The sequence below is a fragment of the Papio anubis genome, chromosome 5, assembly GCF_008728515.1.
Source record: "Papio anubis isolate 15944 chromosome 5, Panubis1.0, whole genome shotgun sequence".
Taxonomy (NCBI): Eukaryota; Metazoa; Chordata; class Mammalia; order Primates; family Cercopithecidae; genus Papio; species Papio anubis.
Genome location: NC_044980.1, coordinates 142,658,279 through 142,685,344, shown reverse-complemented (window position 1 = coordinate 142,685,344; position 27,066 = coordinate 142,658,279). Strand labels below are relative to the sequence as shown.

Genomic DNA, 27,066 nt, shown 5'->3' with positions numbered 1-27,066 from the left:
GTAGAAAGTTTTACATAGGTCTCTACTGAGGAGAGGAGTGTCAGCCTTTAAAGGGGAAAAGTCAATCTAGGACACAGGTGAGCGAAAACAATCTGTATTTTCCTTAGTCATTTGGAAAGAAAAAAAAAGTGTACATGAAAAGAAACTGATGAGGTGATGAAGGTCAGTGATAAAGAAGTTTCTATGCGGGTTGAGAGTCAAGGAGAAAGTTGCCAACGTCAGGGATTCTCAAAAAATGTCCTGAAAGTTGCGTGTAAACTTTGCTGCAATTTATCTATTACAGAGCTCATCCAGGCAATTAAGTGGAGGCAGATGCCAACATCTGATCCCTCACATGCTCAGGGGCCAGATTTGTGGCAGAGATAGCAGCTAAGGAGGCAGAGTTCAATGCAGCTCCCAGAGATGTTTTTTAGATACATTTCCCCAAACAACTTCCTTATTCCTCTTTGTTTAGTTGTTTCTGCCCTATGAGGCTAATCATTTTCTGCCTTGAAACAGAGTTTCCAAGTTATCTATGCTTATTATCTCCTATCCTGAAAACCCAAGGATTTCAGTCAGTTTTACTTTGTACACCTTGTCATGCTGAGGTGCCCAGGCCAATGCAGACTCTCCAAACATATTGGATCGAGTGAATACATGGATCACAGAACCTTGGATATAGTCCGGAGGCTCCCAAACTTGACAATTCATCAGAATCTTCTGATGAGCTGAGTAAAAAAATTGCTGGACAACATTTTCTGATAGTCTGCCATTTTTTACTTAATGTTTTACAAACGTCTTTCCATGTCAGCACATATGAATTCTTTTTAATAAGCCTTTATATTGAAACATAGGCCTGGCACAGTGGCTCACACCTGTAATCCCAGGACCTTAGGAGGTTGAGGTGGGAGGATGGCTTGAGGCCAGGAAGTTCGAGTCCAGCTTGGGCAACATAGTGAGACCTGTCTCTACAAAAAATAAAATAAAAATAAAAAAAGAAGGATAACATAGACACAGAAAAGGAACATTAATTATAACTGCTGATATAATAGTTCAATGAGTGAACGTTCCCATGAAACCACCACCAAAATTAAGGAACCGAACACGACAAACAGCACCTCAGCAGCCTCCTTCATACCTTCTTTGGTACCTCCCACAGCCTCCTCCTGAAAGGTTACCACCATCTGACCTTTCATACCATATTGGTTTTGCCTTTTTGAGGTTCATATACATGGAATCCTACAATACACATGCCTTTGTGTTTGGCTTCTTTTGATTCATCCTTATTGCTTCATTTAGCATGAGTTCATTCATTTTTATTCCTGTGGAATTTTCATTATAGGTATAATCCACAGTGTATTTATTCATTTCCACTGTTGGTGGACATTTGAGTTTTCAGATCTGGTCTATTATGAATATTGTTGTTATGAAACTTCTAGTACATTACTAGTACACAGTTGTGCCCTTTCTGTTAAGTATTTACCAAGGAGTAGAATTTCAGAGTACTAGCTTTAGTAGATATTGCCGATCTGATTTTCAAAATGATATGATTGTACCATTTTATACCCTCAGCAGCAATGTATCAAGGGTTTCTTCATCAATACTTGCTATTGTTATTCTTAGTAACTTTAGCCATTCTGGTGAGCGTGTGGCTTTATCTCTTTTGTTATCAACATGAATTCCCCTAATGACTGGATGAATATTTTTAAATACGTTTATTGGCCATTTGGATGTATTATTTTGTGACGTGACAGTTCAAGGTTTTCCCCCATTTAAAAAAATCACGTTGTCTTTTTTATCTCACTGATTTGTAGTTCTTTGCAAATTCTGCGCACAAGTCCACTTTCAAATACATGCATTGCAAATACAGTCACGCACCACATAACGACATTTTGATCAATGATGGCATATACCATGGTCCATAGAATTATAATGGAGTTGAAAAATTCCTATCGTCTAGTGATAGTGCAATGCATTCTTCACATTTGTGGTGATGCTGGTATAAAAAAAACCTACTGCACTGCCAGTTGCATAAAAGCATAGCACATATAGGCCGGGCGTGGTGGCTCACGCCTGTAAACCCAGCACTTTGGGAGGCTGAGGTGGGAGGATCACGAGGTCAGGAGTTCGAGACCAGCTGACCAACATGGAGAAATCCCTGCCTCTACTAAAAATACAAAAATTAGCTGGGTGTGGTGGCAGGTGCCTGTAATCCCAGCTACTCAGGAGGCTGAGGCAGGAGAATTGCCTGAACCTGGGAGGCGGAGGTTGCAGTGAGCCAAGATCGTGCCACTGCACACCAGTTTGGGTGACAGAGTGAGACTTCATCACACACACACACACACAAATATATATATATATATATATATATATATATATCACACAATTATAAGTTGTAGTACATAATGCTTGATAATAGAAAACTATGTTACTGGATTACATATTTACTATACTACACTTTTTTTTCCATTATTTTAGAGGTGACTCCTTCTACTTATTAAAAAAGAAAAAAGTTAACTGTAAAACAGCCTCAGGCAGGTCCTTCAGGAGATATTCCAGAAGAAAGCATTGTTATCACAGGAGATAAGAGCTCCATACTTGTTTTTGCCGCTGAAAACCTTCCAGGGGGACAAAGTGTGGAGGTGGAAGATGATGATATTGATAATCCTGACCCTGTGTAGGCCTAGGCTAATGTGTGTGTTTGTGTCTTAGTTTTTAACAAAAAAGTTTAGAAAGTAAAAGAAAAAAAAATTTAAGAGAAAAAAAGCTTGTAGAATAAAGATATAAAGCAAATATTTTTGTTCTGATTCAAGCACCAAAGACATAAAAAAAGAAAAAAGAATAATAGAATTTGAGATAATTTTTTTAAAAAGAAAATATTTTTGCACAGCTGTATAATGTGTTTGTGTATTAAGCTAAGTGTTATTACAAAAGAGTCAAAAAAGTTTTTAAAAATAAAAAATTTTGTAAAGAAAAATTTAAAAATTTATAAAGTAAAAAAGTTACAAGCCAGGCTTGGTGGCTCATACCTGCAATCCCAGCTACTCAAGAGGCTGAGGTAGAAGAATCGCTTGAGGCCTGGAGTCCGAATCTGCAGTGAGCTATAATGAGCAAGATCTTATCTCTAAAATAATTACTTAATTAATTAAAAATTACAGTAAGCTAAGGTTAATTTACTATTGAAGAAAGAAATTTTAAAAACACATTTAGTGTAGCCTAAGTGTACAGTGTTTATAAAGTCTATAGTAGCGCACAGTAATGTCCTAGGCCTTCATATTCACTCACCACTCACTCACTGACTCACCCAGAGCAACTTCCAGTCCCACAGGTTCCATTCATGCTAAGTGCCCTGTATAGGTGTATGATTTTTAAACTTTTATAGCTTATTTTTACTGTATCTTTTATGTTTAGCTATGTTTAGGTGTGTAGTAGGCTATACAATCTGGGGTAATGCAAGTGCACTCTATGATGTTCACACAATGACAAAATTGCCCAACGACACACACATTTCCCAGAGCATATCCCGGTCATAAGTGACGCATGGCTGTATTCTCCCACTCGGTGCTTCCATTCTCTCTCTCTCTCTCTCTTTTTTTTTTTTTTTGGAGACAGAGTTTCACTCTTGTAACCAGGTGGGATCACCTGAGATCGGGAGTTCGAAACCAGCCTGATCAACATGGAGAAACCCCGTCTCCACTAAAAATACAAAATTAGGCTGGGCGTGGTGGCACATGCTTGTAATCCCAGCTACTCAGGAGGCTGAGGCAGGAGAATCGCTTGAACCTGGGAGGCAGAGTCTGCGGTGAGCTGAGGTTGCACCATTGCATTCCAGCCTGGGCAACTAGAGTGAAACTCCATCTCAAAAAAAAAAAAAAAAAAGAAAAGAAATTTAATAATCTATTTCTTATTAATTTGTAGGAGTGCTTTATATATGATAGGGATTATGTATCTGTCACATATACTGCAAACATTTTTCCCTGTCTGTGAATTATATTTTAACTTTGCTTATAACATCTTTCATCAGACAGAAAATTTAAATTTTCTCTTTATAGCTTCGAGTTTTGAGTTTTATTTAGGAAAGATTTTCCTACCCCCAACATTAAAGATAATCTGAAATAATCTCCTCTATTACTCTTAGTATTTTTATAGTTTTAATATAGTTTAATCTTTCATTGATTTTTAAGTTAGGTATGTATATGGTGTGAGATGGGGTAACTTTTGTGTTTTTCCCTGTATTTTTCCACTTAAAGAGTAGTGTGGGCTGTGAGGGAGATCCAGCTGTGACATCGGTGACACCATTGATTGCCAGTGTTGATTTGGCTGATCTGGCTGGCTAGGTGGGTGTCCCTTTCCTTTCTCACTGCTCCGTGCGTGTTCCTGTCTTTGCACTCAAAGATGGTGACCTTCCCCGACAAAGGAGGGTTGTTCTTGAGTAAGAGTATATGAGTAGCCATGCTTTTCTGCTAGAACATTCAAACAGGCTCTTAAGAATAGGGAGAGGCCGGGTGCAGGGGCATGCACCTGTCCCAGCTACTCAGGAGGCAGAAGTGGGAGGATGGCTTGAGCCCAGGAGTTCAAGGCTGCAATGAGCCATGATCATACCATTGCACTCCAACCTGCTGGGTGACAGGGTGAGATCCCATCTATTAAAAAAAAAAAAAAAAAAAAAAGGAGTGAGAAAATATATACTTTAAGAAAAAAACAAAAAACGGAATCTTGCTTTGTCACCAAGGCTGGAGTGCAATGGCGAGATCTCGGCTCACTGCAACTTCTGCCTCCCAGGTTCAAGTGATTCTCCTGCCTCAGCCTCCCAAGTAGCTGGGATTACAGGCACGTGCCACCATGCCTGACTAATTTTTGTATTTTTCAGTAGACACAGGATATCACCTTGTTGGCCAGGCTGGTCTTGAACTCCTGACCTCAAGCGATCCACTCGTCTTGGCCTCCCAAAGTGCTGGGATTACAGGCGTGAGCCACTGTGCCTGGCCGAGGAAGTATACTATTTTAAAGTACCATCATTTTGATAAGTCGCATCATCAGATACCAGATGTTCATATACATGGGTCCCACTTTTCTTGGATTTTGTTTGTTTGTTTGCTTCTTGATCTTTTTTTTTTTTTTTGAAATGGAGTCTTGCTCTGTCACCCATGCTGGAGTGTAGTGGCGCGATCTCGGCTCACTGCAACCTCTGCCTCCTGGGTTCAAGTCATTATCGTGCCTCAGCCTCCCAAGTAGCTGGGACTACAGGCACGTGCCACCACACCCAGCTAATATTTGTACTTTTGCTAGAGACAGGGTTTCACCATGTTGGCCAGGCTGGTCTTGAGCTCCAGATCTCAGGTAGTCCACCGGGCTTGGCCTCCCAAAGTGCTGAGATTACAGGTGTGAGCCACCAAACCCAGCCTGTAGCTCCTTAAGTGATTCTGTACTGTTGGGCCACATATTGGTTTTAGGGAACCTCTGATTCTAGTGAAACCATTTATCTGATTAAAAAAAAAATTCTAGAGACAGGGTCTCACTATGTTGCCCAGACTGGTCTCAAACTCCTGGGCTCAAGCCATCCTCCCACCTTGGCCTCCCAAAATGTTGGGATTATAGGCATAAGCCACTATGGCCAGCCTCATCTGATTTTGGCATACCCTTGATTCATAAATATCTTGCCAAATATTGCTAAGCCCAACAACATGCCCTTTGTTTCTCCTTCAGGAAGTGGCAAATGAATGGACTCATACAAATGAATGATTACTTTTGATTAAAATAATTTCTGGCTGGTCTGAGTGGTGTTTGCACCTAATTAATCACAACCCGTTACAGATTTTTTTGTTCCTTCTCCACTCCCACTGCTTCACTTGACTAGCCTAAAAAATAAAAAACAGAAAAAAAGGAAGATTTTAAAAATGTTTTTAAAAAAAGATTTTTGTGTAATTGAATTCAAAAGACTCCATTTTGAAGTTACCATTCACAGTTTGCAGCAGGATTTGGTCTCAGGCTTAGGCCACTGTGTGCTATAGTGATCTGTTCTCTGTTTATTTTAAACTGCCTGCCTGTCAAACGGGAAAACTACTTTTAAGCAAAAATACTCTGAGCTGGGGGAGGTGATACATACCTGTAGTCCCAGCTATTTGGGAGTCTGAGGCAAGAAGGTTGTTTAAGCATAAGAGTTCGAGACCAAGGCCGGGCGCGGTGGCTCAAGCCTGTAATCCCAGCACTTTGGGAGGCCGAAGCGGGTGGATCACGAGGTCAGGAGAGATCCCGAGAGACCATCCCTGGCAACATGGTGAAACCCGTCTCTACTAATACAAAAAACTAGCGGAGGCGTGGTGTGAGCCTGTAGTCCCCTTCGGAGGCTGGTAGGAGAAGTGGCGTGAACCGGGAGGTGGAGCTTGCAGTGAGCCGAGATGGCGCCACTGTACTCAACCTAGGCGACAGAAGGGAGACTCGTCTCAAAAAAAAAGAGTTCGAGACCAGCCTGGCAACGTAGTGAGATCTCATCTCAAAACAAAACAAAAAAAAGAGAGTATCGAACTGCATCATCCTCAAAATATTAAACGATTTTGTAATTAGAAGTGGCCTATGAGGCTAGGCACAGTGCTTCACACCTGTACTCCCCACACTTTGAAAGCCTGAGTCAGGAGGATTGATTGAGCCCAGGCATTCAAGAGCAGCCTGGGCAATGTAGTGAGACCCTGTCTCTACACAAAATTTCAAAAATTAGCTGGGTCTAGTGGCACATGCCTGTAGTCGTAGTTACTTGGGAGGCTGAGGAAGGAGGATTGCTTGAGTCCAGAAGGTTGAAGCTACAGTGAACCAGGCTTGCACCATTGCCCTCCAGCTTGTTCTCCAGACAGGACAGAACAAGACCCTGTCTCCAAAAAAAAAAAAAAAAGAAAAGAAAAAGGAAAAGAAAAGAAAAAGTGTGAGATGATGATAGCAAGAATGAATAAAAATAAAAATAAGTGATCTAGGCCACCTACACTCTAAGAACCTGCCCCTCAGGTAGTTAAGATTTTACTTGAGCTATTGGCATTGTGAAAAAAGTCATTAAAGCTGTTGATTTGTGCACTTTTAATGGACAAATTATCAGATGATGTGGGAACTATATATCAATTAACCTGTTAAGAAAGAAAGGAAGAAAGTGCAGAGGGAGGAAGGGATGGAAGGAAGAAGGGAGAAGTCATAGATACGTCCAGCTTGCCGTATAACCCCTTGTTTGACAACTTCTTGGGACAATCTTCTCCTTGGATCCACTCAGTGTTTGGCCCACATGAGGTGTCAGGCCAATATTTATTCTTCTTCTGGGCTCCTCTAGCATTTATCCTCTCCTTCCAGCACTGTTTTGGTTCTTGCCTCATTTACCTCACTATTCATTACCTTCTTCATGAGACAATCAGTTCTTCCAGGATACAAACTCTGCCTTATTCACCTGTGTATAACTAGCGGTCAGCAGGTTGTGGGGCTCAGGTAGGGCCTGGTTATATTTTTGCCTAGAATTAAAGTTGTTTTCTAAATTTTCACCTAGAATTAAATTTCTTCCTGTTGTTGGTAGTCTAGAAAAAGAGCTCAACTGGGGAGAAGGACAAAAACATGGACTCTGCATTTCATGTGGCTTCCCTTCTGCTTCTCTGGATGATATTAGAATAAACAAACCATGGCAAACATGTTCAAATGAGAGAAACGAGGAGGGCTTGGCATCCTACCCACAGTAACCCAGTGCTAACAGATCAAGGTTTATCCCTGGATAGTAACAGATGAATGAACAGAAAAGGCACTGGAGGATAGAAGCTCCTCTGTCAGGCCCAGACTTGACCCCGCACAAGCTTTGTTGCTCTATGTGAAAAGGAAGCCATGAGGAAGTAGTGGGGAAGAGCCTGTGTGGTTCTCAGTTGGCCTCTCATGAGGCTGCATGACCGTGCAGCTCCTTTTCTGGCTCATTTTCCTCTTCCTTCTGCCCGTGTCTTGGCCACTTTTATTTATGTTATGTTATGTTACGTTATGTTACGTTACGTTACGTTACGTTACGTTATGTAATGTATTTATTTGAGACAGGGTCTCACTCTGTCATTCAGGCTGGAGTGCAGTGGCGCAATCTCAGCTCACTGCAACCTCCCCGTCCCGGGTTCAAGTGATTCTCCTGCCTCAGCCTCCTGAGAAGCTGGGATTACAGGCACACACCACCACGCCCGGCTAATTTTTGTATTTTTGGTAGAGACAGGGTTTTGCCGTGTTGCTCAGGCTGGTGTCAAGCTCCTGGGCTCAAGTGATCCACCCGCCTCGGCCTCGCAAAGTGCTAGGATTATAGGTGTGAGCCACCGAGCCTGGCCTTGGACACTTTTAGACAAAAAAATTCAACAGAGTTTATTTGAGCAAAGAACAACTCATGAATTGGGCAACCCTCAAAACCAGAAGAGGTTCAAAGAGCTCTGCTGCATGGCATGGCCAGTGAGCTTTCATAGCTGAACATGGAAGCAAAGTATAGAAATAACATGATCAGTAACAATAGGGCATTTGCCTGTTTTAGGCATGGCCTGATCATTTGGGCTGCCTGTGATTGGTTGAAACTCCACCATTTGTTACAATAATATACTCCTAAGTTGGGTTTTGGTTTGTTTGTCTACTGAGGTTGCAGGTTGTTTTGTAGGAACTCAAATTATTACAGAGAAACTGGAAAAACAGAGATAGCCTCAGGCTAAGGCACCTGTGTATTTTGCTTTAGCAGCCACTTATCTTACAGGTGTCAGCCTTTCTTACTGGATCCCAGATATAGGTCTATTGCCCATATTTGGCATCATTTTTTTCTTTATTATTTGTGAAAAATTATTTTTTCCTGATTACAAAAGCAATAAAGTTTATTATGAAAAATTTCTAAATAAATTATAGTCTGACTCCAATCACTCAGAGAAAAATCACTTGTTAATACTTTGTTGTGGGCCAGGCATGGTGGCTGATGGCTGTAATCCCAGCACTTTGGGAGGCTGAGGCAGGCGGATCACCTGAGGTCAGGAGTTCGAGACCATCCTGGCCAACATGGTGAAACCCCATCTCTACTAAAAATACAAAAATTAGCCAGATGTGGTGGCATACACCTGTAATCCCAGCTACTTGGGAGGCTGAACCAGGAGAATCGCTTGAACCCGGGAGGTGGAGGTTGCAGTGAGCTGAGATGGAGCCACTGCACTCCAGCCTGGGCAACAGAGTGAGATCCTGTCTCCAAAATAATAATAATAATAATAATTTGTTGTAAATGTATTCACAACATTTTCTATATGTAACTGAACATTAGGGTCACATTATATATTCTTTTTGGCCTCTCACATTTTTCAGTCATCAGTGTATCATCATCAATGTATCATCTTTTCAATCAGTACACACACATCTGTAACATCATTGTTAATAGATGTACCATAATTGATTTAATAAGTCTTATCTTGTTGGGCACTTAGATGGTCTCTAATTTTTTACCACTATAAATGATACTGCTTGGGACATTGTTTTAGCTAAACCTTTCAGCACATATTAGCATGGTCTTAAGGTAAATTTCTTAGCCATAAAGACCCTACTTTCCCTCTCATGTCCAATAACACTAACGGTGCCCCAGTTCAGCTCCTGTGTATTTGGCTAATGACTAGGCAGGCCCAGTTCATCAATATTTTGAAGGGCAAATGTGACTATTTTCCAACTGTAGTGAGTCTTACTGCCTTTCCAAGTTTAGGTTTCACTGAGTTCTTCTCACTTTCTAAATTTCAGTGTTAGCTGACTCATATAGGTGGGACTTCTTAATCTCCTTTCCTTGATCTCTTTTTAAAACATGTAATTATTGTTTTTTTCATTCCTAGGAATTTTTTGATGTGTGGCCGGTTCTGATGGGTGAAGTTCCACCTTACTCTGGTCCCAGGACTCCAGATGGAAGAGTACGTTCTCTCTGGCCTTTTCAGTATGATCTGATGTTTAATATATTTCCAATGCAAGGCACAGTAAACCCTGTTGAAGAATTTTTTTTTAGCAGATAGGTATTTGTCTTTGTGTTGGGTTGTCTCCCTTGAAGTTAGAATAATCCCTCATGTTCAATAGCAGACAGGTGCTAAAAGTAAAATAAAACAACTGAGAGAAAAAAAGTAAAAAACAGCAACAATTCCTCCTAATTGTCATGCCCTAACATCCCTAACATGTGCAAAGTGGCCTTCCTTCCTTCCTTCCTTCCTTCCCTTCATTCCTTCCTCCTTCCTTCCTCCTTCCTTCCTTCCTCCTTCCTTCCTTCTTCCTTCCTTCCCTTCATTCCTTCCTCTTTCCTTCCTCCTTCCTTCCTTCCTCCTTCTTTCCTTCTTCCCTCCTTCCTTCCTTCCTTTTTCTTTCTTTCTTTCTAAGCACTATACTAACAAGAAGCAAAGTGTTTAATATCTTATTGGAGTTTCACAGTAACCTTGTGGGGTAGACCAAGCAGGGACCAACATACTCATTCCACAGCTGTGGAAAGAAACCCAGAAAGGTCAAGCAACCTACTCAAGGCTTCACCTTGCAGGAATTTAGAGTTATAGACAATATGAGCTTAGAAAACCCTCATTTCTAGTCTATAATGTACAAATTGGTAGCCAGAAAGCCAAATCCAGCTGATAGATATACTTGCTTGGCTACATAGGTTTTTTACATATTTTTTCTATTTTCTTTCTTTTTTCCTTCCTTCCTTCCTTCCTTCCTTCCTTCCTTCCTTCCTCTCTCTCTCTCTCTATCTCTCTCTCTCTCTTTTTCTCTCAGATAGGGTCTTGGTATGTTGCCTAGTCTGGTCTTGACCTCCTAGTGCTCAAGTGATCCTCCTTTCTTGGCTCCCCAAAGTGCTGGGAAATTGGCGGCTAACCCTTAAAAATCAAAGTCTTTCCCATAAATATCTGAATTCTCAGTTTCTTTTGAAAAGGTGGATGACTAATCAAAACTGGACCCACAATCCAATAGGGCAAATTTGACTGGGGCTAGTAGCAGCTACCTCCTTGGGATGTGGCCTGAGCTCTCTAGTTTGCCACAGTCCCCACCACTCTCTCTTTTTGAGACAGAGTTTTGCTCTTGTCACCCAGGCTGGAGTGCAATGGCATGATCTTGGCTCACTGCAGCCTCCGCCTCCTGGTTCAAGTGATTCTCCTGCCTCAGCCTCCCGAGTAGCTGGGATTACAGGCACCTGCCACCATACCTGGCTAATTTTTGTATTTTTAGTAGAGACACGGTTTTGCCCGTTGGCCAGGCTGGTCTTGAACTCCTGACCTCAAGTGATCACCCACTTCATCCTCCCAAAGTGCTGAGATTATAGGTGTGAGCCACCACGCCCGGCCCCCACCACTCTCTTTTATGTACATCTGTGCCCTGCTTTCATTTTTTCTTTTAATCAGACCTCTCTAGGCATTTAAGATTATGATCTCTAGTCTCATCCAATTGCAGCATTTTATTTTGTTTTTATTTTTATTTTTTATAGAGATGAGGTCTTGCTATATTGCCCAGGCTGGTCTTGAACTCCTGGCCTCAAGTGATCCTCCTGTCTTGGGCTCCCAAAGTGCTGGGATTACAAGCACGAGCCACCGCACCCGGCCTAAATTAGGCCCTTTAACATTCCCTCTTCCTTCTAACATCCCTCTCACACTTCATCTGCCACATTCACTTGGAAATACAGCTTTTGTCTGAATTCCAACCAATTAATGTTCCCAAATCTTAGGTCAAAAGCCTCACAATGTCAGCTACATCTTGCTTCATCTCCTTTTAAAAATAAAATAGTGTGTGTATGTTTTAAGTATTTAAAAGTTATACGGGCTAAATAGACTTCATGGAAAAAAAAATAGCAGTCTTTTAAAAAGTGGTATATTTCCATGGGTATTTGTGGCTCTTTCAAAGCCCCTTGTGTCAGCTGCTCAGGTAGAAGGAAACAAAGGTACTTTTGATGGCTCAGTTTTGACTTTCCAGAGGCTGGTGAATTTGTACATGAATATGGCTTTAAAGACTTTGACTGAGCTACAGTGTGTGGAAAAAGCCTAGTTACCCAAAGTACACTGATCTTTTTGTTACTTTTGGGAAAGAAAATTGATTCTCCTGTGGGATTCCAAAAAAATGTCCATTTCTTTTTTTGAGATGGACTCTCACTCTGTTGCCCAGGCTGCAATGCAGTGGCATGATCTCAGCTCACTGCAACCTCCGCCTCCTGGGCTCAAGCAACTCTCCTGCCTCAGATTCCCGAGTAGCTGGGATTACAGGCGCCCCACCATCGTGCCTGGCTAATTTTTGTACTTTTAGTAGAGATGAGGTTTCACCATGTTGGCCAGGCTGGTCTCAGACTCCTGACCTCAAGTGATCTGCCCGCCTCTGCCTCCCAAAGTTCTGGGATTACCGGCATGAGCCACTGTGCCCGGCCTAAAAAATGTCCATTTCTAACCTTTCTAAAGACTTTCGTGGGAAACCCTGGGTAGGACAGCAGCCAGGCCCAGGAAGCCCTGAGCCTGCTGGGAGCACAGTGGGCAGCACAGGCCCAAGGACAGGTGGCCCTAGGGGAAGACAAAGATGTCAATAAGGTCCTGGAACTCTGCCTTCTCCCCCTCCCAGGCAGAAACTTATCTCCTAGGATATAATGCAGCCACCTTTGCTTTCTAGAACTGCTTATAAGGTGCAACTTGACTATTTAAAAAAAAAATATATATATATATATATATATATTTTTTTTTTTTTTTTTTTTTGAGACAGAGTCTCACTCTGTCGCCCAGGCTGGAGTGCAGTGGCCGGATCTCAGATCACTGAAAGCTCTGCCTCCCGGATTTACGCCATTCTCCTGCCTCAGCCTCCCGAGTAGCTGTGACTACAGGCGCCCTGCCACCTCACCCGGCTAGTTTTTTGTACTTTTTAGTAGAGACGGGGTTTCATCATGTTAGCCAGGATGGTCTCGATCTCCTGACCTTGTGATCTACCCGCCTCGGCCTCCCAAAGTGCTGGGATTACAGGCTTGAGCCACCGCGCCCTGCCTAAAAATATTTTTAAGAAACTTTGTTTTGCCAGGTGCCTATAATCCCAGAACTTTGGGAGGCTGAGGCAGAAGGATCACTTAAGGCCAGGAGTCCAAGACCAGCCTAGACAACAAAGTGAGACCTTGTCTCTAAGTAAAAAAAAAAAAAAAAGTAGCCGGGCATGGTGACGTGTGCCTGTATTACCAGCTACTTGGGAGTCTGAGATAGGAGGATTGCTTAAGCCTGGGAAACTGAGGCTCCAGTGAGCCAAGATTGTGCCACTGCCCTGCAGCCTGGGTGACAGAATGAGATCCTGTCTCAAAAAAAGTAATAAATAAAATAAAGCAAAGTAAAAAATATAAAAAAAGAAAATTTGCTTGTATGTTGAAAAAACAATATATGAGCACAGTGAAAAGTTCACTTCGTAAGAAATCAAACACCCCTTTCCTCCTGGTCCGCCTCCGTGAAGCAGCTGCTGTTAGCAAACTCTCTTGGCAGGAATGTTTATGTATATCCAGATATTCACGGAGAAGTACACATATTCTACCACCACCACTCTGCACTAAAGTTATGATTCGATTTTGTGCCTTGCTCTTTTTACTTAACTGAATATTTTGTCATCTTCCCTATCAGCACAGACACAGCAATCTCACTCTGGAAACATGTGGTATCCACTGTACAACTACTCTCCTAATAAGAGACCTCACATCATCTCCAGACTTTTTAAAGCAGTCTAGCTAAGACCCCTGGATGGGGCAAACAATGCTTTTACCCACATTTGGAAGTATATCTCTAGGATTCATTACCACATGTGGGTCAAAGAATATGTCTGTTTTGATCTTTGAGAGATATTGCTAACTAATCATAACCTTAAAATCATAGCTGGGAGGGTATGGATTATCTAATACAATTTTCTTTTTCCCCCATTGTCCTTAGAACCTTAGAGTTCCATAGTAGTTGCCTTGACCAGGGGTTAATGGAAAAGGAAGAGGGCAGGAAAGGGAGTAAGAGAGAACAAAGCTGCAGGGCCTCTATCTATATACCTGGCCCTGATTCCATTAAGACAGTTTTATATGATTAGTTTCCATCCTTTGCTTGGGGGAAAGAGAGCTGCTACTTAACAGCAGCAACAAACACATACCACCTATCTAATTTTACAGCCAGAGAAACTGAGGCCCAGAGAACACACATAGTAGGACCGAAACTAGAACAGGAATCCTCACTCTAGGTCTAGCCTCAGCTCCATTCTATTTATCGTGTTTCAGGGTTCATCTAGTCTCCCCTTGGATGCTTCCTATTTTAGGGAGCTCACCACCCCGGGGGTAGCCTATGCCATTGGAGCGGTTTCAGCTTCTGTCTTTTGTTTAACCAGAGCTTGCCTCCTGGAAGTATTCAGTCAGTGCAGCTGCCGCCAATGCTAGGCTTTGAGCAGCAGAGCCTCTCCCTTATGAGTTGGAAGGTGACCATTGCCGATTGCCCGTCAACCAAACAGACCTTCAGACATCTTTAACTGATTCAGGAATTTCTCTTTGTGGAGGTTCTGAGTCAGAAGGCTTGGGGTGGAGCCCAGGTATCTGCATTGAAATCTCTACGGAGGTACTTCTCAAAATACCTGTAGTAAAGTAACAGTTTGGTTTTCCTTTTTAAAAAAATTTCCAATTTTGTGTGTGTGTGTGTGTGTGTGTGAAAAACACACTCAAGAAAGGGGAGTGCAGGCATACTCAAGAGAGTGAGTCATGCCTCCAATATGTTTTGATTGCTACTTTTAAAAATATGACAAAATGTATTCCTAGAAAAACAAAATTGTGTAAAGACAGACAAAATATAAACCTTGGATCATGCCACTTGCACTTGTGCTCCAGCCTAGGTGACAGAGCAAGACTCCGTCACACACACACACACACACGCACACACACACACTATATATATATATATACACACATATATATGCCCCTTCCCCTTTTGTTCAATTAAACAGACCTCATCTAACTCAGTCAAATTGTTACAAAACTTCCTAAATGACTCTCAGTCTCTGTTTTTATCTTCTCCTGGAATAGTAAAGAGTTCGCAGACTGGCACCCGTCCACGGATTACACCCTGAGCAGCCCTGTTCAAGGTGACAGTGATGCAGACAGTAAAACACTAAGCTGTTAACCTTAGGTGATGTAGAGGAAAAGCACTGAGCTGGGAATTAAGGACCCAGGTTCTGATTTTGGTTCACTGTCTTGCTACAAGTGAGTCCTTTCCTCTGTCTGTGTCTCAGCTTTCTCATTTGTGAAATAGTTGCTCGTCACACTTGGGCATACAGAGGACCTAAGAAAAAGGTAATAGAATTTCCCCTGGAGAGCTAGGGGAATGGAGCCACATGCCAACATCCAATTGTATGCTAGAGAGTAATGCAATTGAAGAGCTCTACTTTAAGGGAATAGGAATTTTAACAATGCAAGGAGGTAGGAGGAATGGAAGAGGCAGAGAGTTAGTTTGGAGGTGTGAAGCATGATTGAGAAGGTAGGTCTCAAGTGACGACACAGCCAAGAGAACAGCTGAGTGGTAGGCATGAAGGAGAAATGGGGCCATGACCATAGAGTTGCACCCTGCAGGAAGGATGGCTGATTGGCTGTGATTTTAAATGGGATGGGAACCTCCTGACCACTTTCCCATCTCCCTAGATTCTGGCAGCCGTCTTTATCTCTTTCTTCTTGCACTTATTAAAGTCAAAATTAAAACGCAGAGATGAATCTCTAAATTGAATGTTTTCGGGCAAAGGAAGACTTGCAATGTAGGGCATACACGCAGACTAAGTAGTCTTCGATATGTCCAAAGAACAGAGAGAAAGTGAAGGTTTTATAAAAAAGAGAAATGAGGTCGGGCATGGTGGCTCATGCCTGTCATTCCCAGTGCTTTGGGAAGCCAAGGCAGGAGGATCACGTGAGCCCAGGAATCCGCGGCTACAGTGAGCACCCCCATGACTGCACCACTGCACTCCAACCTGAGTGACAGAGCAAGACCCTGTGTCTAAAAGAAAAAAGAGAAATATTACATGTTGCTCTCTGAGAAAGTTCATTGACACCAGTTAGGGTCTAGGGAGCTGGCAAGTTTTGTCTGATGAGTAATGGCAGTGGGTAAAATTAGTCTTAGATTGCAGCAGGTTGTTTCAGCAACTATCAGATAAAACTGGTTTTCGAGTTACAGCAGGTAGTGTAAGCAGCCAGGCATGCAGAGAAGTACATTCTGGGAACAATGCTGTGTGTCCTGAGTACTTTTTTGCCCTCTGGCTTCTCAACTCTCTTTTAATTGGGTATGACAAAAATGTCCCAATTTGTATGATCAACTTGCACCCACTCAACCTCCAGATCCTCTTAGAGAATTTCCTATCCCTCTTCCCAGCCTCAGATCCCAGCCCTCTGCCTGGCCACTGTGAGCTGGCTCCAAGGTGGAGCATGCTGAATCCTGAGAGTCAGCAGAGGACAGGGAGCACCAGAAGACAGCCCAGGCACATCCTTGGAGGGAGCTTATGGCCAGGCTTGGCGATTCCTGAAAACCATGGGGAAAAATATGTACAACTACTATATATTAATAAAAATATTAATTTATTAAAACAACAACAAAAACCACGGGGCATATGACGGTAAAGAACGAAGTCTGTTTTAGGGACATACTCCTGTTGAACTTCTAACTGACTCTTAAAGGTATAATTTTTTGGCTGGGCGTGGTGGCTCACACCCGTAATCCCAGCACTTTGGGAGGCTGAGGTGGGCAGATCATGCGGTCAGGAGTTCAAACCCTGTCTCTGCTAAAAATACAAAAATTATCCAGGCATGGTGGTGCATGCCTGTAGTCCTATTTACTCAGGAGGCTGAGGCAGAAGAATTGCTTGAACCCAGGAGGTGGAGGTTGCAGTGAGCTGAGATCATGCCATTGCACTCCAGCCTGGGCGACAATGCAAAACTCTGTCTCAAAAAACAAACAAACAAACAAAAACTATAATTTTTCTCTCTTTTGCCAGGAAATTAACTTTTACAAGGTCATTGACTACATCCTGCATGGCAAAGAAGACATCAAAGTAATCCCGTAAGTTTCACCTGTCAAAAGACAAAATTACAATAAATTAGCTTAAAGATCTCAATTAGCTTTATTGGCGATTCTAGAATTGGGCAACACTTCATTCTATAAAATGCATAAGTGTTCTGATAAGGTTGACTTTATAGACAGAGAAGGGCTGAAGAAAGCCAAGCAAACATCAAAGAACATGTTAGCCATTTTTAAGATACTTTTCTTATAAGGTGGGAGAGGGAGATAGAACAATAGAAAAATAACTGATTAATATCAGGTTACTGCTGCCTTTTTGTGTGTGTGTAAGGATTAAAGCAGAGGAACTTCATTATCGTGCCTGTTAAAGACTGGAACAGGTCTTTTTGGGAAATTGGCTTTTACCTCTCTCCTAATCGCTAAGAGGATCAGAAACAACTTAGTTTAGGTTTGATGAGGTGGAACGTTATCATGGGTGACTCCACGCTGGTTTTTAGTTTGGTTTGTTGGAGCTTAGTTCAGAGCTTCGTCCAAAACAAGGGCCTCCTATAGTTTTTATTTTAACACATCTCAAAACATGGAAAACTGCAGGTACATTATCAGCTTCCAAAAGATACTCATTCCAAGATCAACACTGACCAAATCCAACGAGACCCCATAGTTGATTAGAGGCAGGGAGAGTGGGAAGGAGGCAGTGTAAGACGGTAGAGAGACTCAGAGGGTGAGCAGTGAGGCCCAAGAAAGAGGAAGACTTGACCAGAGCGGTGATGAGGGCTACGGTGGACCAGATTGTGAGTCAGGTGCTCTGAGTCCCAGTCTCACAGCAAGTGCCAGTAAGTGGTTTGTCTGGACCTTAGAGTCCGATGTATAGAATAAGACTGGGATGAAATCAGGGATTTTCAACGGTGCTACTCTTCTGGTACATGAAGGAGGCAAAGCAAAAGCAGGAAGCTGCAAAGGAACTGACTCAGCCCTCACGAAAAGCCTATTCTCAATGTCCCCTCATGTGTGACCGAGGAGGACAATGAAAAGAAAAGGAAAGAATGCTCTCAGTCCTGCGTCTAGGTAGCTGGGACTCTATGACCATTCGAAGATTTGAACAGTTGCAAACTTTTTAAATATAGGCTTATACTTTTTTGGTTAGTAGACCTTTCTTAAAAACCTGGTTACCTTCTTCTCTGTTTGAATCCTCTCCATGTGCTAAAAGCCACATCCATGGTTCTGTCTTGAGACATAGCCCTCTTTCTCAACTTAATTGCAATGGCCTTGAGGCTGTAATTTGGTTAGTGGGAGAGCCACACCTTTAGTCTTATCCCCCACAGCAATTTTGTCCCACCGAAGGGATTTACTGCATGCCAACTTAATCCTCAAAGAGTGGGTGTGATACGCCATGCTGATTCAGTTTGGTCATCAGACCAAACCGTAATAATCCCATCACTCAGATAAACAAGTTCTCAGGGTTATTTGTTACTGGTGAGGATCAGAAGTTGCCTCAAGTTCCTCAATTTCTAGATTATCTCTATTCTTTCATTCCTGCCTGCATAAGGACTGATTACCTTATTCTATTCTCTCCTTTTTTTTTTTTTTTAAGATGGAGTCTCACTCTGTCTTCTAGGCTGGAGTGCAGCAGCCCAATCTCGGCTCACTACAACTTCCTCCTCCTGGGTTCAAGCGATTCTCCTGCCTCAGCCTCCCAAGTAGCTGGGATTACAGGTGTGCGCCACCATGCCCAGCTAATTTGTGTATTTTTAGTAGAGATGGGGGTTTCACCATGCTGGTCAGGCTGGTCTCAAACTCCTGACCTCAAGTGATTCACCCACCTTGGCCTCCCAAAGTGCTGGAATTACTGGCGTGAGCCCCAGCACCCAGCCTGATACCCTTATTCTCTCCTAAAGCTCATCTCTCTTTTTTTTTTCCACCTTATCAAAAACATACTCTTCAACAAGTCTGTTTCCTAGTCCCTTTTCTAGCTTCTAGAGCCGCAATCTTATTAACTCACTATCTGTCTCTTAAATGGTCACAGGTCGCAATTCTCTGTTTGTCTCTGCTTGACCAGCATCACATCCTACTAGCCTCTGATAACACTCATCTTGCTGCCTACCACCCAGTCCCTAACCTATGTCTCTCATTTTAGGGTTTTTATTATGGCAGCACCCTGTTTCTAACACAAATCTTTGTTTCAGCCAAGATAGGCCAGGCTCTGCTTTCGTAACAAGACCTTGAGACCTGAGTGTTATAAACAACTAAAATTTATTTCACCATCCCACTATGTGTGCATTGCCAGCTAGCGAGTGTGGTTGGAGGTATGGTATGTGGATTGTAGTCAGGTAGGAGCCGAGGCTAATAAAGCAGCCGCCATTTTGAACTTTGCAAGATAGAATAACCTTGCCACAAAGAAGAGAAGAAAAATACACACTGGCTCTTAAAATCTCCATCTGGAGGTGACACATAGCACTTATACTCACATTTTATGGGCAAAGCTAGTTACATGGCCACACATTACTTGAGTGGTTAGGAAACGCAGTCTGACCTTGTGCCCAGGATAGACAGCCAGAATGTCTGTGAACATCCAGAATGGCTGTCACAGTATATGCCATCCACACTAACAGAGGGGAAAATCGAATAGTAAATAAATGACTAATCAAACCAAAGGAAGGCAAAATAAAAGTTCAGGAAGAACATAGGTGCTGGATGTGAATGCACTGTCTGTAGCCCCAGCTAATCAGGAGGCTGAGGCAGGAGGATTATTTGAGCCTAGGAGTTTGAGGCTGCAGTGAGCTATGACTGCACCTGTGAATAGCCACTGTACTCCAGCCTGGGCAACATAGTGAGACCCTTTCACTAAAAAAGAGAGAGAGAAAGAAGGAGAGAAGAGCATAGAGCAGGTAGGAAAATAAAATGTACATATCAAGGTGAAATTCAAATTCAAATATATCAATTACTTGAATTAATTAATTAATTAATTAATTAATTTAGTGTGTTAGTGTTTTATAGAGACAGGGTCTCACTATGTTGCCAGGTTGGTCTCAAACTTCTGGGTTCAAGTGATCCTCTCACCTCTACCTCCCAAAGTGCTGGGATTACAGGCATTAGCCACCATGCCTAGCCAATAATTTTTTTTTTTTTTTTTTTTTCGTAATAGAGATAGGGTCTCACCATGTTGCCCAGGCTGTCCTCTTCAAACTCCTGAGCTCAAGCAGTCCTTCTACCTTAGCCTCCCAAAGTGCTGGGATTATAGGCATGAGCTGATGCACTGGCCAATAATTTTTTTTTTTTTTTTTTTGAGACGGAGTCTCGCTCTGTCACCCAGGCTGGAGTGCGGTGGCTGGATCTCAGCTCACTGCAAGCTCCGCCTCCTGGGTTTATGCCATTCTCCTGCCTCAGCCTCCCGAGTTGGGACTACAGGTGCCCACCACCTCGCCCGGCTAGTTTTTTGTATTTTTTAGTAGAGATGGGGTTTCACTGGGTTAGCCAGGATGGTCTCGATCTCCTGACCTCGTGATCCACCCGTCTCGGCCTCCCAAAGTGCTGGGATTACAGGCTTGAGCCACCGCGCCCGGCCAATAATTTTTAAAAATATAAATCAACTAGATGTTCCAGTTAAATGACAAAGATTGCCAGCCTGGATAAGAAAGAAATACATTACCTTTCATTGATTCTAAGATGCGGTTTTCTACTTTTTGACATTTCTGAAATAGAATTGTGTAATTGTTGTTAGCCATGGCAGACATGATGTAGTTGTTATTGCCTAGGTGTGAACTTGATCATAACCATAGTCAAAAGACAAAGTTACAATCAATTTTGTCTAAAAATCTCAATTAGTTTTATTTGAGATTCTAGAATTGGGCGATGATTTATTGCATAAAATAGAGTAAATGTTCTAATGAGTTGAGCAGAAGGGGTTGGTTGGTTTCATAGGAACAAAGAACAAAAAGCAGATTGGTCATTTTAAAGCTAGTTTTCTTGTAAGGCAGGACAGGGAAACGGGACAATAGAAAAATAACTGAGAAGTAGAAATCAAGCTATTTCAGGCTACCTTTGTGTGTGTGTAAGGACTAAAGCAGAGGAAACTTCATTGTCATGCCAACTGAAACTGGCTTGTTGCTGGGCACAGTGGCTCACACCTATAATCCCAGCAATTTGGGAGGCTGAGGTGGGCAGATCCCTTGAGCTCAGCACTTTGAGACCAGCCTGGGTAATATGGCAAGACCCCATCTCCACAAAAAAGTACAAAAATTAGTCAGGCATAGTGGTGCACACCTGTGGTCCCAACTGCTCAGGAGGCTGAGGCAGGAGGATCACTTGAGCCGGGGAGGTGGAGGCTACAGTGAGCCATGATCGCATCACTTCACACAGGGGAGAGAGTGAGACCCTGTCTCAAAAAAAAAAAAAAAAAGAAAGAAAGAAAGAAAGAAACTGGCTGAACTGGCTTGTTTGGAAAATTGGCTTTTGTTTCTCCTGTTTTCTCAGAAGGTCAGATAATAATTTAGTGTGTTTAGTGACTTGGAACTTTGATGTAGGTGACTTCATTTTAATTTTTAGTCTGATCTGTTAGGGCCCCTATTACAGGAGTTTAGTCAAAAACAATGGTGTCCTGTAATTTTCATTTCACACCATTCATATTGTTGTAAGTATAGTTAATGCTGAGCAACCATTGCTGGTTGCTATTCACATTGAATTCAATTGCCATGCAAAATAATTTTAAAGAGAGATTATGCTATGATTCAGCATTGAAATAAAAAATTGTCTTAACCAGCACAAAATGACAGAAAAAAATGTGAGAGATGATTAAAAAAATCTGTATCTGAAAGAACAATGTTGATCTGAATAAAGTAAAAATTACAAGTGATAAGCATTATAGGCTACATTATAGATTAATTGGCAGCATTTAATCTTTCTCTGCACATACAAAAGTTAGTCAACAATGATTACTTCCAAGATATGATGAAAAATCCTATATCCTGTTTACAGGGGACTAATCTGAAAGAGAATACAGAGAGGTTGAACATTAAAGATTGAAAAAAGACACACCATGCAAATGCTAATCAAAAGAAAACTTGTATAACCATGTTAACATCATATAGAAATAGACATATCAAAGAACATTAGTAGAGATAAAGAGTCACTTAATGATAAAGGGGTCGATCTACCTCAGTATTACAGGAAGATATTACTATTCTAAATTTGCAAGCACATCATAACATGACCTTAAAAAATATAAAGCAAAAACTAACAGAAATACAAGGAGATATAGACGAATCTATGTTTGCTAATTGACTTAAGGAGCAAACTAAAATCAACAAACAGAATATAGAATATTTGAATAATCCAATTAATGAATTTAACCTAATAAATATAAAGAGAACACTGCTCTAAGCCAGTAACAATAAGCTAATTAGGAAATTCTCATATGCTTGGGAACTAAGAAATATCCTTCTGAAAAAGTAAAAGGAATATACTTCCAAACAACCTATGGATAAAAGAATCAATTAATGGAAACTAGAAAATATTCTGAGCTGAAAGATAATGAAAATATAACATATTAAAGCCTCTATAAAAAATAAAAAACCTGTGTGATGCAGTGAAATTGTGCTTAATGTAAAAATTTACAGCCTTAAATGCACATATTTAAATTTTAAAAGGCTGAAAAAGTAACAAGCTATGTATCCATCCGTATCAGTCAGGGTCTCAACTGAAAATAGGTGTCACATTCAAATCAGGATAATTCAGTGAGGGTTTATTTACAGAGGGACAAATTGCAAAGGTGGGGGTGGAATGAAGGGAACCATAAGAGAATGTGCTATTAGTTGCGGAGCTACTACCACTTCTGGCCCCAAAAGGAAATTTCCATAATCTGGAATGAAAAAGAGTCTTGTAGAGCAAACCACCTTGAGAGAAGCATTGACCTTCAGTCAAGGAACATAGCCAGTTCAAAGCAGCCTTTTCAGTGGTTGTCCTGTCTCTACAAAAATATTTTTAAAATTAGCTGGATGTGATGGGACATGCCTGCAGTTCTACATGTGAGGCTGAGGTGGGAGAATTGCTTGAGCCCAGGAGGTTGAGGTTGCAGTGAGCCAGGTTTGCCCCCCTGCACTCAGCCTGGGTGACAGAGTGAGACCCTGTCTCAAACAAAACAAAAAACCTAGCCAGGTGGTGGCACATGCCTGTAATCCCAGCTACTTGGGAGACTGAAGTGGGAGGATTGCTTAAGACCAGGAATTCAAGAACAGCCTGGACAACATAGTAAGACCCTGTCTTGAAAAAAAGAATAAGAGGAAAAAAATTAAAAGTGAAACTTAGAAAATCAAGAAGAAATATAACACCAAAACAGTTTTATTACAATACAATATTTATTACAATAAAATAAATAAAAACCTTCTCGCAAAGATACCCCAGGCCCAGATTTTTTTCACAGGTGAATTCTACTTAGTGGTTTTTATTCATTTATTTATGTTTTTTAGAGATGGAGTCTCCCTATATTGCCCAGGCTGGCTTTGGACTCCTGGTTTCCAGTGATCCTCCCACTTCAGCCTCCCCACTAGCTGGGGCTACAGGCACATACCACTGCCTGAGTTCTAATTAATATTTAAGGAAGAAATGAAAATCTCATACGATTATTGTATGATAACAGGCAAAGAAGTGGCTAGTATAAGCTATATGCCAAAACCCAACAGAAAGGAAAGTTCTGAGTATGCTCCCTTATGGATACAGATGTAAATATCCTAAATATAATTCTAGCAAATAATAGACATAGATGTAAATATTCTAAATAAAATTCTAGCAAATAATGAGTAACAATATATAAAAGATTGCACATCGTTACCCAGATGGATTTATTCCAGGAATGCAGACTTGGTTTAATGTTAGAAAAATCAACCTATATAATTTGCCATTAAGAGAAAAATGACATAATCATCATTATAGAGGAAAATTTTCTTAATCTTCTAAAGAGAATTTTAGGCCAGGTGCGATAGCTTACACCAGCCTCACACTTTGGAAGGCTGAGGCAGGTAGATCACCTGAGCTCAGGAGTTTGAGACCAGCCTGGGAATATATCTATGGAACAGAACAAAGAGCGGAAACAGACTTACACATATACAGCCACTTCATTTGTGACAAAGGTGCCATTTTAAAGCAATGGAAGAACGAATGATCTTTCAAATAAATTATGCTTGTATAAGTGGGTACCAACATGGGAAAAAAAGAAATGTGATTTCTCCCTCAAAAGTAAATTACACAGCCGGGCACGGTGGCTCACGCCTATAATCCCAACACTAGGCCGAGGCGGGGGGATCACCTGAGATCAGGAGTTTGAGACCAGCCTGGCCAACATGGTGAAACTTCATCTCTACTAAAAATACAAAAATTAGCCAGGCATTGTGGCAGGCACCTGTAATCCCAGCTACTCGGGAGGCTGAGGCAGGAGAATTGCTTAAACCCAGGAGGCAGAGGTTGCATGCAGTGAGATGAGATCGCGCCATTACACTCCATCCTGGGTAACAGAGCAAGACTCTATCTCAAAAACAAAACAACAAAGAAGTAAATTACACAAATATAAATTCTAGGTGAATTAGGGGTCCAAATATAAAAGGTCAAACTGTAACACTTTTAGAAGATAATATAAAAGAGCTTTATGATCTTTGGGTAAAAAATTTATAAATAAGACTTCAGAAACAAATAAAAATATTGATATATTTGACCACATTAAGAACAAAAACTTCTATTTATATCAAAATATACCATTTGGGAGTGTATTAGTTTATCTATTTCTACATAACATATTGTCCCAAAAGTTAGTGACTTAAAACATCAATAATAATTTATTATCTCTTTATTGTTGTTATTATTTTGAGATGGAGTTTTGCTCTTGTCATCCAGGCTGGAGTGCAATGGCATGATCTTGGCTCACTGCAACCTCTGCCTCCTGGTTTCAGGTGATTCTCCTGCCTCAGCCTCCCCAGTAGCTGGGAATATAGAAACCCACCATCATTCCCGGTTAATTTTTGTAATTTTTTTTAGTAGAGATGGGATTTTACCATGTTGGCCAAGCTGGCCTCAAACTCCCAACCTTAGGTTACCTGCCTTCCTCAGCCTCCCAAAGTGCTGGGATTACAGTTGTGAGCCACTATACCCGGCTTCTCTTTATTATTTATTATTCTGTGGGTCAGAAATTCAAGGGTGGCTTGACGGGGTAGTTTTTTGTTTTTTGTGTTTTTTTTGGAGATGGAGTTTCACTCTAGTTACCCAGGCTGGAGTGCAATGGCATGATCTCGGCTCATGGCAACCTCTGCCACCTGGGTTCAAGAGATTCTCCTGACTCAGCCTCCCAAGTAACTGGGATTACAAGCATGCGCCACCATGCCCAGCTAATTTTGTATTTTTAGTAGAGACGGGATTTCTCCATGTTGGTCAGGCTGGTCTCGAACTCCTGACCTCAGGTGATCTGCCTGCCTTGGCCCCAAAGTGCTGGGATTTCAGGCGTGAGCCACTGCGCCGGCCGACTGGGCAGTTTTAGCTTGGGGTAGCTCATGAGGTTGAAGTCAAATATGAGTGTGGGCTGCAGTCATCTGAAGGCTTTCCCGGAATCGGAGGATCTGCTTACTAAATAACTTACTCAGATGGCTGGCAAGTTGATGCTGGCTTTGGCAGGAGGCCTCAGTTCCTTTTCACATAGGCCTCTATAACGGGCTGCTTGAGTTACTTCATGGCATGGTGGCTGACTTCCCCAGAGCAAGCAGGTGAAAGCTACAATGCCTTTCATAATCTAGTTTCAAAATAACACATTCATCTCCACCATATTCTTTTGGTCACTGAGACCAGCTTTGATTCATCGTTGGAGGGGACTATACAAGGAAGTGAGAATCACTGAGGGTCATCTAGGAGGCTGGTTACTATAAAGAGTAAAAAGGCAAATCATGATACAAGAAAATGTATTTATAGCACAAATAACTGACAAAGGCTCGTATCAAAAATGTATATAGGGCCAGGCACAGTGACTCATGCCTGTAATTCCAGTGCTTTGGGAGACCTAGGTAGGAGGATCACTTTAGGCCAGGAATTTGAGACCAGCCTGGGCAACATAGTAAGACTCCCCATCTCTATGGTACAGCCTGACAGGTTCTTCTTGCCCGCTGCCCAGAAAAGACAATACACTGAGAACAGCAAGAGTTGCAGCAGAGAAACAGTTTAATTATTTTAAGGCAGTTGAGCAAAAGAACCAGAGATATTTCTCAAATCTACCTCCCTGAGAATTTGGAGGCCAGGGTTTTTCAAGGATAATTTGGTGGGCAGGGGGCTAGGGAATGGGAAATACTGGTTGGTTGGGCTGAGGATAAAATCACAGGGGATTGAAACTGTCTTCTTGCAGTGAGTCAGTTCCTAGGTGAGGTCACAAGACCAGTTGAATCTGGCTACTGCGTTCCAACCTGAGTGACAGAGTGAGCCCTGTCTCTTAAAAAAAAAAAAAAAAAAAAAAAAAAAGAACATATAAAGAACTCCTACAAATCAATAAAAAGGAAACACTATTGAAAAATGAGCAAAAGTAAATTTAAAAGTAACTTTAAAAAATAAGTAAAAGACATGAACAGAGGAACTTTACAAAAAATGCAAATGACAAATACATTTATGGAAGGTACTCCATTTTATTAATTTTGTAGAGAAATATGAAAGAAAAGTACGATGAGATACCATTAGACCTCACCACAAGGACTATCATGCAAAAGTCTGAAAATACTAAGTATTGACAGAGATGGAGAACAAAGGAAACTTTGTACCACTGAGTTATGGGTCCAGGTAGAGTCAGTCAGTAGCCAGAATGCGAAAGTCTAAAAAATATCTCAAAGACCAATCTTAGGTTGTACAATAGTGATGTTATCTGTAGGAGGGGAAGTTATAAATCATGTGATCCCCAGCCACATAACTCCTGAGCAGTAAGGAATTATAGAAAACCAGCTAGGGAACAATGGCTGGTTATTGTTTAACTACACTTACATCTTAGCAGAATTCAGGCCCCTCCCATAACCCTAACCTTGTGGCCTTTCATTAGCCTTACAAAGGCAGTTTTAGTCCCCAGAGGGGGTCGATTTTGGGAAGG

General features: G+C 41.6%; 1 protein-coding gene across 1 annotated transcript in view; it reads left to right on the top strand.

Annotated features, from left to right (window-relative positions):
- Positions 1-27,066, top strand: part of PDE6A (phosphodiesterase 6A) — an 85,326-nt gene that overhangs the window by 12,057 nt on the left and 46,203 nt on the right. Inside the window, exons 5-6 of the mRNA XM_003900350.4 lie at positions 9,813-9,887; positions 16,951-17,015. Coding sequence (XP_003900399.3) covers positions 9,813-9,887; positions 16,951-17,015 — 140 coding nt within the window. The remainder of the gene's footprint in view (positions 1-9,812; positions 9,888-16,950; positions 17,016-27,066) is intronic.